We start from the raw sequence: 10933 nt of genomic DNA, 5'->3' as shown, positions 1-10933 counted from the left end.
GGTCTGTCTGTCTTTAAGTATGTCTGTCTGTCTCTCTCTCTCTCTCTAACCCTCTCTCTGCTCCCATTATCCTCCCTCAGTACTCTGTCACTGACAATTAGCACAGGGCCATGACTTCATCCACTAATGGTCATGAGAGGAGTGGCCCGGACAGCAGACTGTGGCGTATGCAATATGGATGGAAGACTTCTGCCTGTCTGACCGTGTTTCTCTCTCCGTGTCCGACTTGTCTTACTCAGTCCTTTTGTTTAGTTGTTGCACATACGCATTTTTCATGAGACAAAGCGGGCAATATGAAAAGAGTTCCGAAGCAAATAGAGTTGGTCCATGGAGAGGCCACTTGCTTCTACCCACTGGCTCGTAACTTATTGAAATCTCTCATTAGTTTTTAAGGAAGTGAAATGTGTTCTCAGGGCTATCTTTCCATTTTCTTTGATGATTAAGGTTACTTATCCATGATATCCACTCTAATATTATCTTTTCAATTTTTTTTCGCTGCAATTTTTCTTTTTGTCCAAAGAGCACCAGCGTCAGCCTCTTACTCTCCAGGGAAAAGACAACACAAATGAATTGAATTAGCAATAATATGAAATTAAAGCTTCTCTGTATAATATTTGCTACGCAAAGTTATAGTGGAGCTCTGCTGGAGCAGAGGAAGAAGTCACTCGCCAAAGATACTCTGTGCTTTGTTGGCCCGCTGGATATGACTCAGAGCTGCTGGCGTTGCTAGCACTGTTAGCACCAGTTTGCTGCTCGCCATGTTCATGGCCGTGTAGAGGCAATAGATATACAGACAGTGCATGACATGTACTGTTGAGCAAAGTTATGTTCCAAGGATGGAATGCTGAAAGCTCCTCTATATTTTGGATAAGATTGACACACACATATGCCTGATCAATTGAATTTCACTGGATATTTTTTAAAGGTGCTAAATTAGAAATTCAAAGCATATCTATTGCCTCCACTCACTCGGCCCACAACATGGCCGCCGCTGGCTGCGTCCACTGCAGCGTCCACTGCCGCGTCCACCGCCGCGTCCACCGCTGCTGGCTGCGTCCACCGCCGCTGGCTGCGTCCACCGCCACTGGCTGCGTCCACCGCCACTGGCTGCGTCCACCGCCACTGGCTGCGTCCACCGGCGCGTCCACCTCCGCTGGCTGCGTCCACCGGCACGTCCACCGCCGCTGGCCGCGTCCACCGCCGCTGGCCGCGTCCACCGCCACTGGCCGCGTCCACCGCCACTGGCCGCGTCCACCGGCGCGTCCACCGCCGCTGGCCACGTCCACCGCCGCTGGCCACGTCCACCGGCGCGTCCACCGGCGCTGGCCGCGTCCACCGGCGCTGGCCGCGTCCACCGCCGCTGGCTGCGTCCACCGGCACGTCCACCGCCGCTGGCCGCGTCCACCGCCACTGGCTGCGTCCACCGGCGCGTCCACCGCCGCTGGCCGCGTCCACCGCCGCTGGCCACGTCCACCGCTGCGTCCACCGCCGCTGGCCGCGTCCACCGCCGCTGGCCGCGTCCACCGCCACTGGCTGCGTCCACCGGCGCGTCCACCGCCGCTGGCCGCGTCCACCGCCGCTGGCCGCGTCCACCGCCGCTGGCCGCGTCCACCGCCGCTGGCCGCGTCCACCACCGCTGGCTGCGTCCACCGGCACGTCCACCGCCGCTGGCCGCGTCCACCGCCACTGGCCGCGTCCACCGCCACTGGCCGCGTCCACCACCACTGGCTGCGTCCACCGGCACGTCCACCGCCGCTGGCCGCGTCCACCGCCACTGGCCGCGTCCCCCGCCACTGGCCGCGTCCACCGCCACCGGCACGTCCACCGCCGCTGGCTGCGTCCACCGGCACGTCCACCGCCGCTGGCCGCGTCCACCGCCACTGGCCGCGTCCACCGCCGCTGGCCGCGTCCACCGCCGCTTGCAGCTAAGGGTGCGAACAACGGTAACAGTGGCGACAGATCTGTTTGTGTTATCTACGGGGTGAAAACCGGAAATATCTGTTGTATGTATGAGCGAAGTGTGGGGCGGGGGCCATGAGCTAGCCGGTGGGGCATGCTCACATGAGGCCGTCCAGGCCATGTAAACAAAGCACACAGAAGCTCGGATTACAACGCACGCAGTAGGAGAGCGACTACTCCACCGCATCTTTACACCGCAAATAGTTATTGCTGCTATATCAATTATTTGAATAGCAGCAATAACTATTAAAACAATGTAAAAGGTAGAAGGACCACGCTGCCTATTTGAGCTCCTCGTTTCATTTAATAGAATGTAACAAACTCCAATTGTCCGATACCTGAGCCAATAAAGGAGCCAGGGCAATGCCATCCAAATGAATTACATTCTATTCACGGCCACATGGCTACGCCTGCACAGCGATTCTGTTCCATTCATTCTGCCCGCCTGTTTGTGTTTGGGTGATTGACCTACAGAGAGCGAGTGGGAGGTTGGAGAGATTGATGGACCGGCTGAGGGAAAGAGCAGGGATTAACCAAAAGACGGCACATCTATATGTGTGCGAATTGATTTTCAATAGCACTCACAGTGTCCTTGTGTCCGGGAGCGTTGCCCGAAGAGCAGCAGACTGTTCAGCCGTAACCGGCCCTCGAGCTTCACCCACAGGAATATGCCCCGAGACTGAATAAACAGATTTCAATACAACCATGGTTTTCGCTTCATGGTCGTTGAAGAGAGATGGACACACAAGTTGAAACTCATGTTGTTACCGTTATCCACACCAGACAGCTTTGATTAAGCAGCATTGTGGTATTTTTTCTTCTTCTTTTAAATATATAGTCGCGTTGCCAATCCATTATAAGGGGGTCATGTTCTTCCTGTTTTTCTCTCACATTTGACCATAATATTGGTCAGTCTCACCATATGGCTGGGTCAATACGCTGCTCGCTCCTTAATGACGGCATCTGCTGAGCTCTTAATCCAGCCTCGTCAGCACTCTTCTGCTCAGCGATGTGGTTAAAAAGTGGATGACACGACGCCCACTGAGGTTATTTACCGTTTTCACATCGTATCGACTGTTTTTACGTCGACATAGTGAAGACAAGCGGGGTGAGAAAGAGAATTGATCTTCAGGAATAAACAGAGGACGCGGGCTCGAAGCAACGATTTCTAAGACAACCGCAATGCTTTTGTGGTGATTATCACGGCCTCTCAGCTGGGAGAGCCGGGCGTCCGTCACAGTGACACTTGAAGGGTAATATATCCTGATAAGTGACTCATTCGGATAAAGCGGAGGACCGCTAATATGAGCTGCTTACATTTTGTGTGTAATTTTATGTGGGAAATCTGCGCTGAAGTGATAAAAGTGATAAAAATAACAACGAGTAAAATAATGAAGGAACCTCCTCTCTCCCATTCGTCATCTCAGCAGGAGCAACAGTCTCGTTTTCAGTTTGACTGCATTTGATAAATAATTCAAAGGGGTTTCAAGAGCCCATTGTGGTACGATACATTTTGATTTAATCATGAAATAAAAATTAAATAGAATTTGGATTTGTGGTTTTGTATAGGATAGTGATATTACAAGTCATGTTTATCATTTATGACCATATAAATATTACTCATTAAACTTTGCATTCATTATCTAAAACTGAACATGTCCTACCATGAAGAATACACATGCATTTTTAATTTATAATAATTTATTTTACATTTTTCGAATAAACACAAGCATCCCTGATGGGGCCTCCAGCGCAGTGTATTGACAGCCTAGTACTGACATTAAAGACAGTTTATCGTTAAGATATCCAGAAGCAATGACAATGACGTCAATGACAATGACGTCAATGACAGAGCGGTGCCGTGTGACCAGGGTGTTGGTCTCATGTTGCTTCTGGTACTCTTTGCTGCCCTCTAAGCCAAAGAGATTGTCAACGCATGCAGTATAGTACACGACCACAGCACATGCTATTCATATACATATTTAATACACATCAAGTGTGTGATCCACAGATTAGGTTTCTGTCATTGAAGAGGCCCATTTTATACAAAGCTAATTTATTTGAACAATGTGACACTTTAATTTGAGGTACTGTGGAACATATGAGTCAGAAATGATGAGTCTTGTCTCAACCGTCAATGGACACCCTGCAGCTCCATATGAGTAAATTCATAACGATGCTGGTGCATCATGCACATCTGGTGCGTGTTTATTAAACTCCTTAGTGTATGTTTCAAAACAGCAATTTATTACCACTTTCCAATCGAGGGTCCAATACCACTTCCTTTTCACTTTTTTTTAAATGACTTTTTTCTACTTGCGCCAATCTCTCCCCGGGGTCATCAAGGGTCATAAGGCATCCTGTCCGTACCCCCCCCCCCCCCCCCCCCCCCCCCCCCTCCCTCTCCCGATCACGCTGGCTCCTGCCCTCCCTCCCTCCCCCTACACCTCCTCCTCCAATGTCTTCCTCTCAGTTCGGCACTTCTTCAGGCAGCCCTCACACAGGACGCTCTCCGTGACCAGGGAAAGCCGCTCCGTCACCGCGAGGTCCTCGTGACCGGCTGCAGCCTCCGTGGTGAACAAGGGGTTCCTTTTCAGGTTGATGCTCTCCAGCTTGGTCAGCCTCGAGAGGCAGCCGGGGACGCGGGTGAATCGGTTGTCGGAGAGGCCGAGGTGGCGGAGCTTCTTCAGTGCGCCGACGGTGGAAGGGAGGGCGTCCAGCCGGTTGATGCACAGGTTGAGCGTGTGCAGGTTCTTCAGCAGGCCGAACTCGTCGGGGAGGCTCGTCAGGCGGTTGTTACACAGGTTCAAGACCAGCAGGTTGTGGAGGCGGCCGATGGTCACGGGCAGCTGCTCCAGCTGCAATGAAACCCACACAACACTGAATTCATACTTTCGTAATGTATGATCTACTTTTTATTTAACATTTTGCTGTGTTGTTTTAATGCATTGTTGTTGTGTCTGTGGATTGTGCATTCAAACAACAAAACTCAATTGCCAACTTGGCAAACCCCTCAAACAAAATATGTTGTGTATGTGTTATGTATTCGTTATGTATGTGTATTCATAAAAAAAAGAAGAAAAAGCACTCAATTTAAACAGAAAGCACAGATTATTCCATCATTTTGAGGCCCCCCCCATCTCTTTCAGGGGTCTTGAGTTAGACTCTAGTTTTAAAGCCTTTATTATTTTAGTTTGACTTGTGATTGAATGGCACATATTTCAAATGAAAGATATGTCCAGGAATTAATCGCTGCCTAATACATGCACAGTACACGGAACATAATACATACAGTGACACACAAACACTAAACATACAACATATGCCAGGAAAATCAAAGGACCCAATATGGCTAACTTGTAATCCTAAATGTGGGTAAACCTTCAAAACGATTGGAGCCTACACTTCCCACAATGCAACTCAATACTGTCCCTGCATGGTAAACACTTGGCAGTGCGGCCTCTCGGTTGCACACGTGTAGACTCCGGGTCCCAAGTCAAAATAACCCTGACGACATCATTGAGGGTTCCTCGGACCACCAAAGCTCCTTCAGAGCCGCACGAGATATGAAATATATCACTCACTGAAGCTTAATTTGCCTCAATTCTCTGTCATACTCACATAGTTGCTGTGCAGATCCAAAACACAGATTCTGATGAAACTGTCAATGAAGTCGGGCACCACTCTGATCAGGTTTCGGCTCAGGTCCAGTTCGTCCATTTCACACAGCTTCTGGATGCACTTTGGCACCACGGTGACCTCCTTGAAGCTGAGATCCAAACGCCGTTTGCTGTCCCGCGTCAACGCCACGCAGTTCTCAGCCACTTTCAAGGTGATTGTGTTCTTTTGAGCCTTTTTGGTTTCCTTCCCCTTGGCCATTCTGCTGTAGGGAGATACGGGACGGTGACCGGGTCTGCAGTGAGCAGTGGGAGCGAGGAGTCGAGAGGGGCTGAAAGCTCACGTTACCCACCGCAATCCAGACAGCTGAATTCAGTTCCTAAATATCCATAACATCACCTGTTTTCCCATGACGAAGCAAATGAAACAACACTTAGGCTTATCAGTTTGTAATCAGCAATCAAAAATACAGTTTAAGATTTACTTTATTCACTGGAACTAAAAGGCGAAGCGTGATTCCTACTGCGTCAGAACAAAATAAAACCAGAAAAAAATAACGTTTTATGTCAACGGGAGGCTGGTTTAAACAGATTCTTGACACAAAAAAATCAAAAAACTCTTTGATTCCTTACCAGCACTAAGAGTTTGCTTCCTTAGATCCAACACACTGAATCGCAGCCTTTCGATCTCTTTGTCCAGCCTGAGAATTACAAGATGACGAAGGAAAAGAGTTGTACAAATAAACACAAGTCAGATTGATGTTAGATATAAAGTCCGTCACTTGGCCCGGACAAGGGAATTGTTTTCTTTTGTTTCCAGGCAACTGCTGCTAGCCTTTCGGTAGACTGCATGGCTGTGACCGGCAACAGCAGGTCACTATTGTTCTCCTGGTGTGTGTGTTCCAAAGACATTTTAAAAGATTGCAGAAATGAAATGAAAAATCCCACGTGAAGGTGTCGATGATAGTCACTGGCTGCATAATAGTGAAGGCCTTACTGTTTCCAGGTCTCTGAAAAAAAATTTATGATTTAGAAAAATATAAATCATTTTCAAGACGATAAACATCAAAATAATTATGTGATCAAAGCATAATAAAAAAACATATCCTAATTAAAACTAATAATAATACTTAAAGTAACTATAGCTATAGTAGTTACTTTATATAGTATACTGCCAAACTCTGTTTGTAAATAATTTTCACCAAGCTTGATTGCAGTCACATGGCTGTAATGAAATTCTCTCTCTCACACACACACACAAACACACACACACACACACACACACACACACACACACACACACACACATGCACACAAGCACACACAGACATCTGCACCTCGAACATTATTCAGTTGCCTAATATAGCCTGATGCATTTCATACGACTTACTTTCCCTGAAAGCGATGATCACACAGTACCTCCCAACTACCAGTAGGTGGTGCTGTCTTTTCACTAGTATCTTCGCTCTACCATGAAATCAAGACAATTGACTTTACTGTGACATCTCTAGAGACTTGCCACCAGTAATCACAGACGTGCCACTACGAGTCAGAGACTTGCCACCAGTAGTTGGAGACTTGACACCAGTAGTCGGAGACATGCCACTACTAGTCAGAGACTTGCCACTAGTAGTCAGAGACGTGTCACTACGAGTCAGAGACGTGCCACCAGTAGTCAGAGATGTGCCACTACGAGTCAGAGACTTGCCACCAGTAGTCAGAGATATGCCACTACGAGTCAGAGACTTGCCACCAGTCGTCAGAGACCTGTCACTACGAGTCAGATACTTGCCACTAGTAGTCAGAGACGTGTCACTACGAGTCAGAGACGTGCCACCAGTAGTCAGAGACGTGTCACTACGAGTCAGAGACGTGCCACTAGTAGTCAGAGACGTGTCACTACGAGTCAGAGACGTGCCACCAGTAGTCAGAGATGTGCCACTACGAGTCAGAGACTTGCCACCAGTAGTCGGAGACGTGTCACTACGAGTCAGAGACTTGCCACCAGTAGTCAGAGATATGCCACTACGAGTCAGAGACTTGCCACCAGTCGTCAGAGACCTGTCACTACGAGTCAGATACTTGCCACTAGTAGTCAGAGACGTGTCACTACGAGTCAGAGACGTGCCACCAGTAGTCAGAGACGTGCCACTACGAGTCAGATACTTGCCACCAGTCGTCAGAGACCTGTCACTACGAGTCAGAGACTTGCCACCAGTAGTCAGAGACCTGTCACTACGAGTCAGAGACTTGCCACCAGTAGTCAGAGACGTGTCACTACGAGTCAGAGACTTGCCACCAGTCGTCAGAGACCTGTCACTACGAGTCAGAGACTTGCCACCAGTAGTCAGAGACCTGTCACTACGAGTCAGAGACTTGCCACCAGTAGTCAGAGACGTGCCACTACGAGTCAGAGACTTGCCACCAGTAGTCAGAGACCTGTCACTACGAGTCAGAGACGTGCCACCAGTAGTCAGAGACGTGCCACTACGAGTCAGAGACTTGCCACCAGTAGTCAGAGACGTGCCACTACGAGTCAGAGACTTGCCACTACGAGTCAGAGACGTGTCACTACGAGTCAGAGACTTGCCACTACGAGTCAGAGACTTGCCACCAGTAGTCAGAGACGTGCCACTACGAGTCAGAGACTTGCCACTACGAGTCAGAGACGTGTCACTACGAGTCAGAGACTTGCCACCAGTAGTCGGAGACGTGTCACTACGAGTCAGAGACTTGCCACCAGTAGTCAGTGACTTGCCACTACGAGTCAGAGACGTGTCACTACGAGTCAGAGACGTGCCACTACGAGTCAGAGACTTGCCACCAGTAGTCGGAGACGTGTGACTACGAGTCAGAGACTTGCCACCAGTAGTCAGAGACTTGCCACTACGAGTCAGAGACTTGCCACCAGTAGTCACAGACGTGCCACTACGAGTCAGATACTTGCCTCCAGACTTGCCACTAGTCAGAGGACTGTGCCCCTTCACTAATTGAAAACACAACTTCCACTGACATTTTATCAAACCACTTTTGTTATTGATGTTAATGCGTTGTCATTGTTCTAAATATCTTTTTAATGTATAGGGTTTCCTTCTGTCAGCTGAGCATGTGGTCTTGTTCATCTCAGACGGCCATCAGTTGTCAGAAGATTGCCACAGAGTGCCAGGTCGGTGACAGAGGGGCTTTACGACAACTCAATTGTTCCAATGGAGGATAATGGGTATCACAAAGGTGGTTTACAAATGTCTCTGTTAATTACTATAATACTAAATATTAAAACCAGTCTACTATTATTTATGTTAAATACATGTCCTCGACTCAATGAAGCATGTGGAATAGGTAGTCCAGTATTTTCATGTGCTCCTCAGAAAATAGACATGAGGGACTGATATGTTCTACTCCCTAAGAACTTAAGAAAGCGTTACAATGTTGCTTTAAGAGATGTCATACTTTAACTTTGGATCCACAAGAACCTTCAGATTAAATGCATTGTCAATACCGAAGTGAAATAAAAAAATTATTCAATAAAACATTGAGGGCCACTTTTGTGTCTTGTGCGATTATAACATATATTTCTATAAACATTCACAAACAGAAGCAGATTCCGAAACGAAATTAATGGTTTAGCGAGATAAACCGAAGTAACACATAAACTGTTTGAATTTTTTTATTCGGTTAGTCTTTACGGACTATAGCCTACACTTTTTTTTAGCGGAGAGAATACAATACACAGGTCTATAGATTATTAAGCTTGTGAAATGTGAAAACATGGAATGGTCAATCAGCTCGCCATGTCATATCCATCATGCGACTCGCAGCCGACTCTCTTGCTCTCAAATAAAAAAAGATTATGGTTTCCATCAAATCACTCATTGAAATTAATATCTGTATGATAAATGTACAGGTTGTAGTGTCAGAAATAAAACAATAAAAAAAAATGCCTGCTCCTTTTTTGACAGACATCCAGGATCGGTCACTGCCATGCGATACATTCACTGTCAGGTATTTAATCAGCCATTGAAGCAGTTGTCACGTGGACACTAGATGTCGCTGTCCAGTACAATGTGAACAACACAAAGACGCAATTAAAGAGTTTTACTGTAAATAGGCTTGTCGAACATATTATTATTATATTATAGATATTTCGTGTTAATGGTTTGAACGTGAAAAGTCAGCAGCAAATATTCAGAATATTAAATTTTTCTGTTTATGTCCCCCGTGTGAAAACACCTTTGCTTTAAGATTCTAGTCCATTTAAATATAAATGTAACATAATTGCATTTTAGGTTAAACCATAAACAGTGTCATGATTATCACATATAACCTATCTCCCATTATAAAGACAGAATGTGAGCAGTATTGGATTGGTCCGGTAACAATTTGCACAGAAATAGCAGAAAACAATAATAAAATAATAAAGAAAAGACGTGGACATAACAATAAAAACAGACCCAGCACTGACGTCATAAACAACATCATCTTTGCACTCATTTCCTGTCTTTCACTCACCAATTTCCTTCCTTCCTGTATTCTTTCACAGCTGCTTGACAGCATTTTGAAGCACTCTTCTGCTGCTCACCGCCATAGTTGTGCACACAAACATGTCAGTTAAGTGTCTTGTTGTTGCTAATTTATGCAGCAATATTAATAATTAATGTCCTGACGTTTCGTCAATTTCCAAAGGCTTTGGTGAAAACGTGAAATACGTTTATTATTTTCTTAGTGTTGTGGTGAAAAACTAAATATGGCAATTCACAACCAGATTCTTTAAACAGCCACCCCTTTGGAAATGGACAGAGTACAGTTTTGGCATAAAACGCCGGACACAGCAAAAAAAAACTGTTAAAAGCATCACATGGCCTACATGCTGGTGAATTGTCACTGACCACTTCTCAATTTTCTGCCCGGGTATCATGCTCTCACTTCCTTTTTCTTGATTAGTTTGTGATGAGCGTCACGTTTGAAAAAGACAGAAAAAGACAGAAAAACACATCAAACGACTGCATATGAATCGTGTGCATTGCGAAAGAAGATCATGGGGTCAGAGACACATGGCTCACAACATTTTTTTTGTGATTCTTCCTCTCCGGCATGTCTACACTGCATACTTTGTTGTTTTCATGAGCTATTGTTTAGTCCTTCTCATCCAAAACAAGAGTAAAGCTGCTTCTTTGTGCAGAGATGAGCGATAGCTTGTTGTACGTGTTTATGAAAGCTGGCACCGCGGGGGCAGAGTGTGTTTACTTAAGCTTGGGATGGAAGTGTTGTCTTTGCCTCGAGTTCAAAGACCTCCTTTCCCTTTTTGTAAATGTGTGTCCACGTTTCATTCAGGAAAAGCTTCATGTGGACTGAATATC

General features: G+C 46.5%; 1 protein-coding gene across 3 annotated transcripts; it reads right to left on the bottom strand.

Annotated features, from left to right (window-relative positions):
- Positions 1-3881: 3881 nt before the first annotated feature.
- On the bottom strand, positions 3882-10368 carry lrrc18b (leucine rich repeat containing 18b). Of its 3 annotated transcripts, none has more exons than XM_034558899.1 (4): positions 10086-10368; positions 6210-6586; positions 5581-5976; positions 3882-4817 (listed from the first exon to the last, which is right to left on the bottom strand). In XM_034558899.1, the coding sequence occupies exons 3-4, from the start codon at positions 5836-5838 to the stop codon at positions 4401-4403; spliced, it is 675 nt and encodes a 224-aa protein (XP_034414790.1). In that variant the 5' UTR covers positions 5839-5976; positions 6210-6586; positions 10086-10368; the 3' UTR covers positions 3882-4400. The 3 variants fall into 3 exon arrangements, with proteins under 3 accessions (XP_034414790.1, XP_034414788.1, XP_034414789.1); XM_034558897.1 differs by lacking the exon at positions 10086-10368 and adding an exon at positions 6967-7271; XM_034558898.1 differs by lacking the exon at positions 10086-10368 and having other exon boundaries at positions 6210-7271.
- Positions 10369-10933: the final 565 nt, after the last annotated feature.

The sequence above is a fragment of the Cyclopterus lumpus genome, chromosome 19 (genome assembly GCF_009769545.1).
Source record: "Cyclopterus lumpus isolate fCycLum1 chromosome 19, fCycLum1.pri, whole genome shotgun sequence".
NCBI classification, from domain to species: domain Eukaryota; kingdom Metazoa; phylum Chordata; class Actinopteri; order Perciformes; family Cyclopteridae; genus Cyclopterus; species Cyclopterus lumpus.
This window is presented reverse-complemented; position numbering and strand designations above follow the sequence as displayed.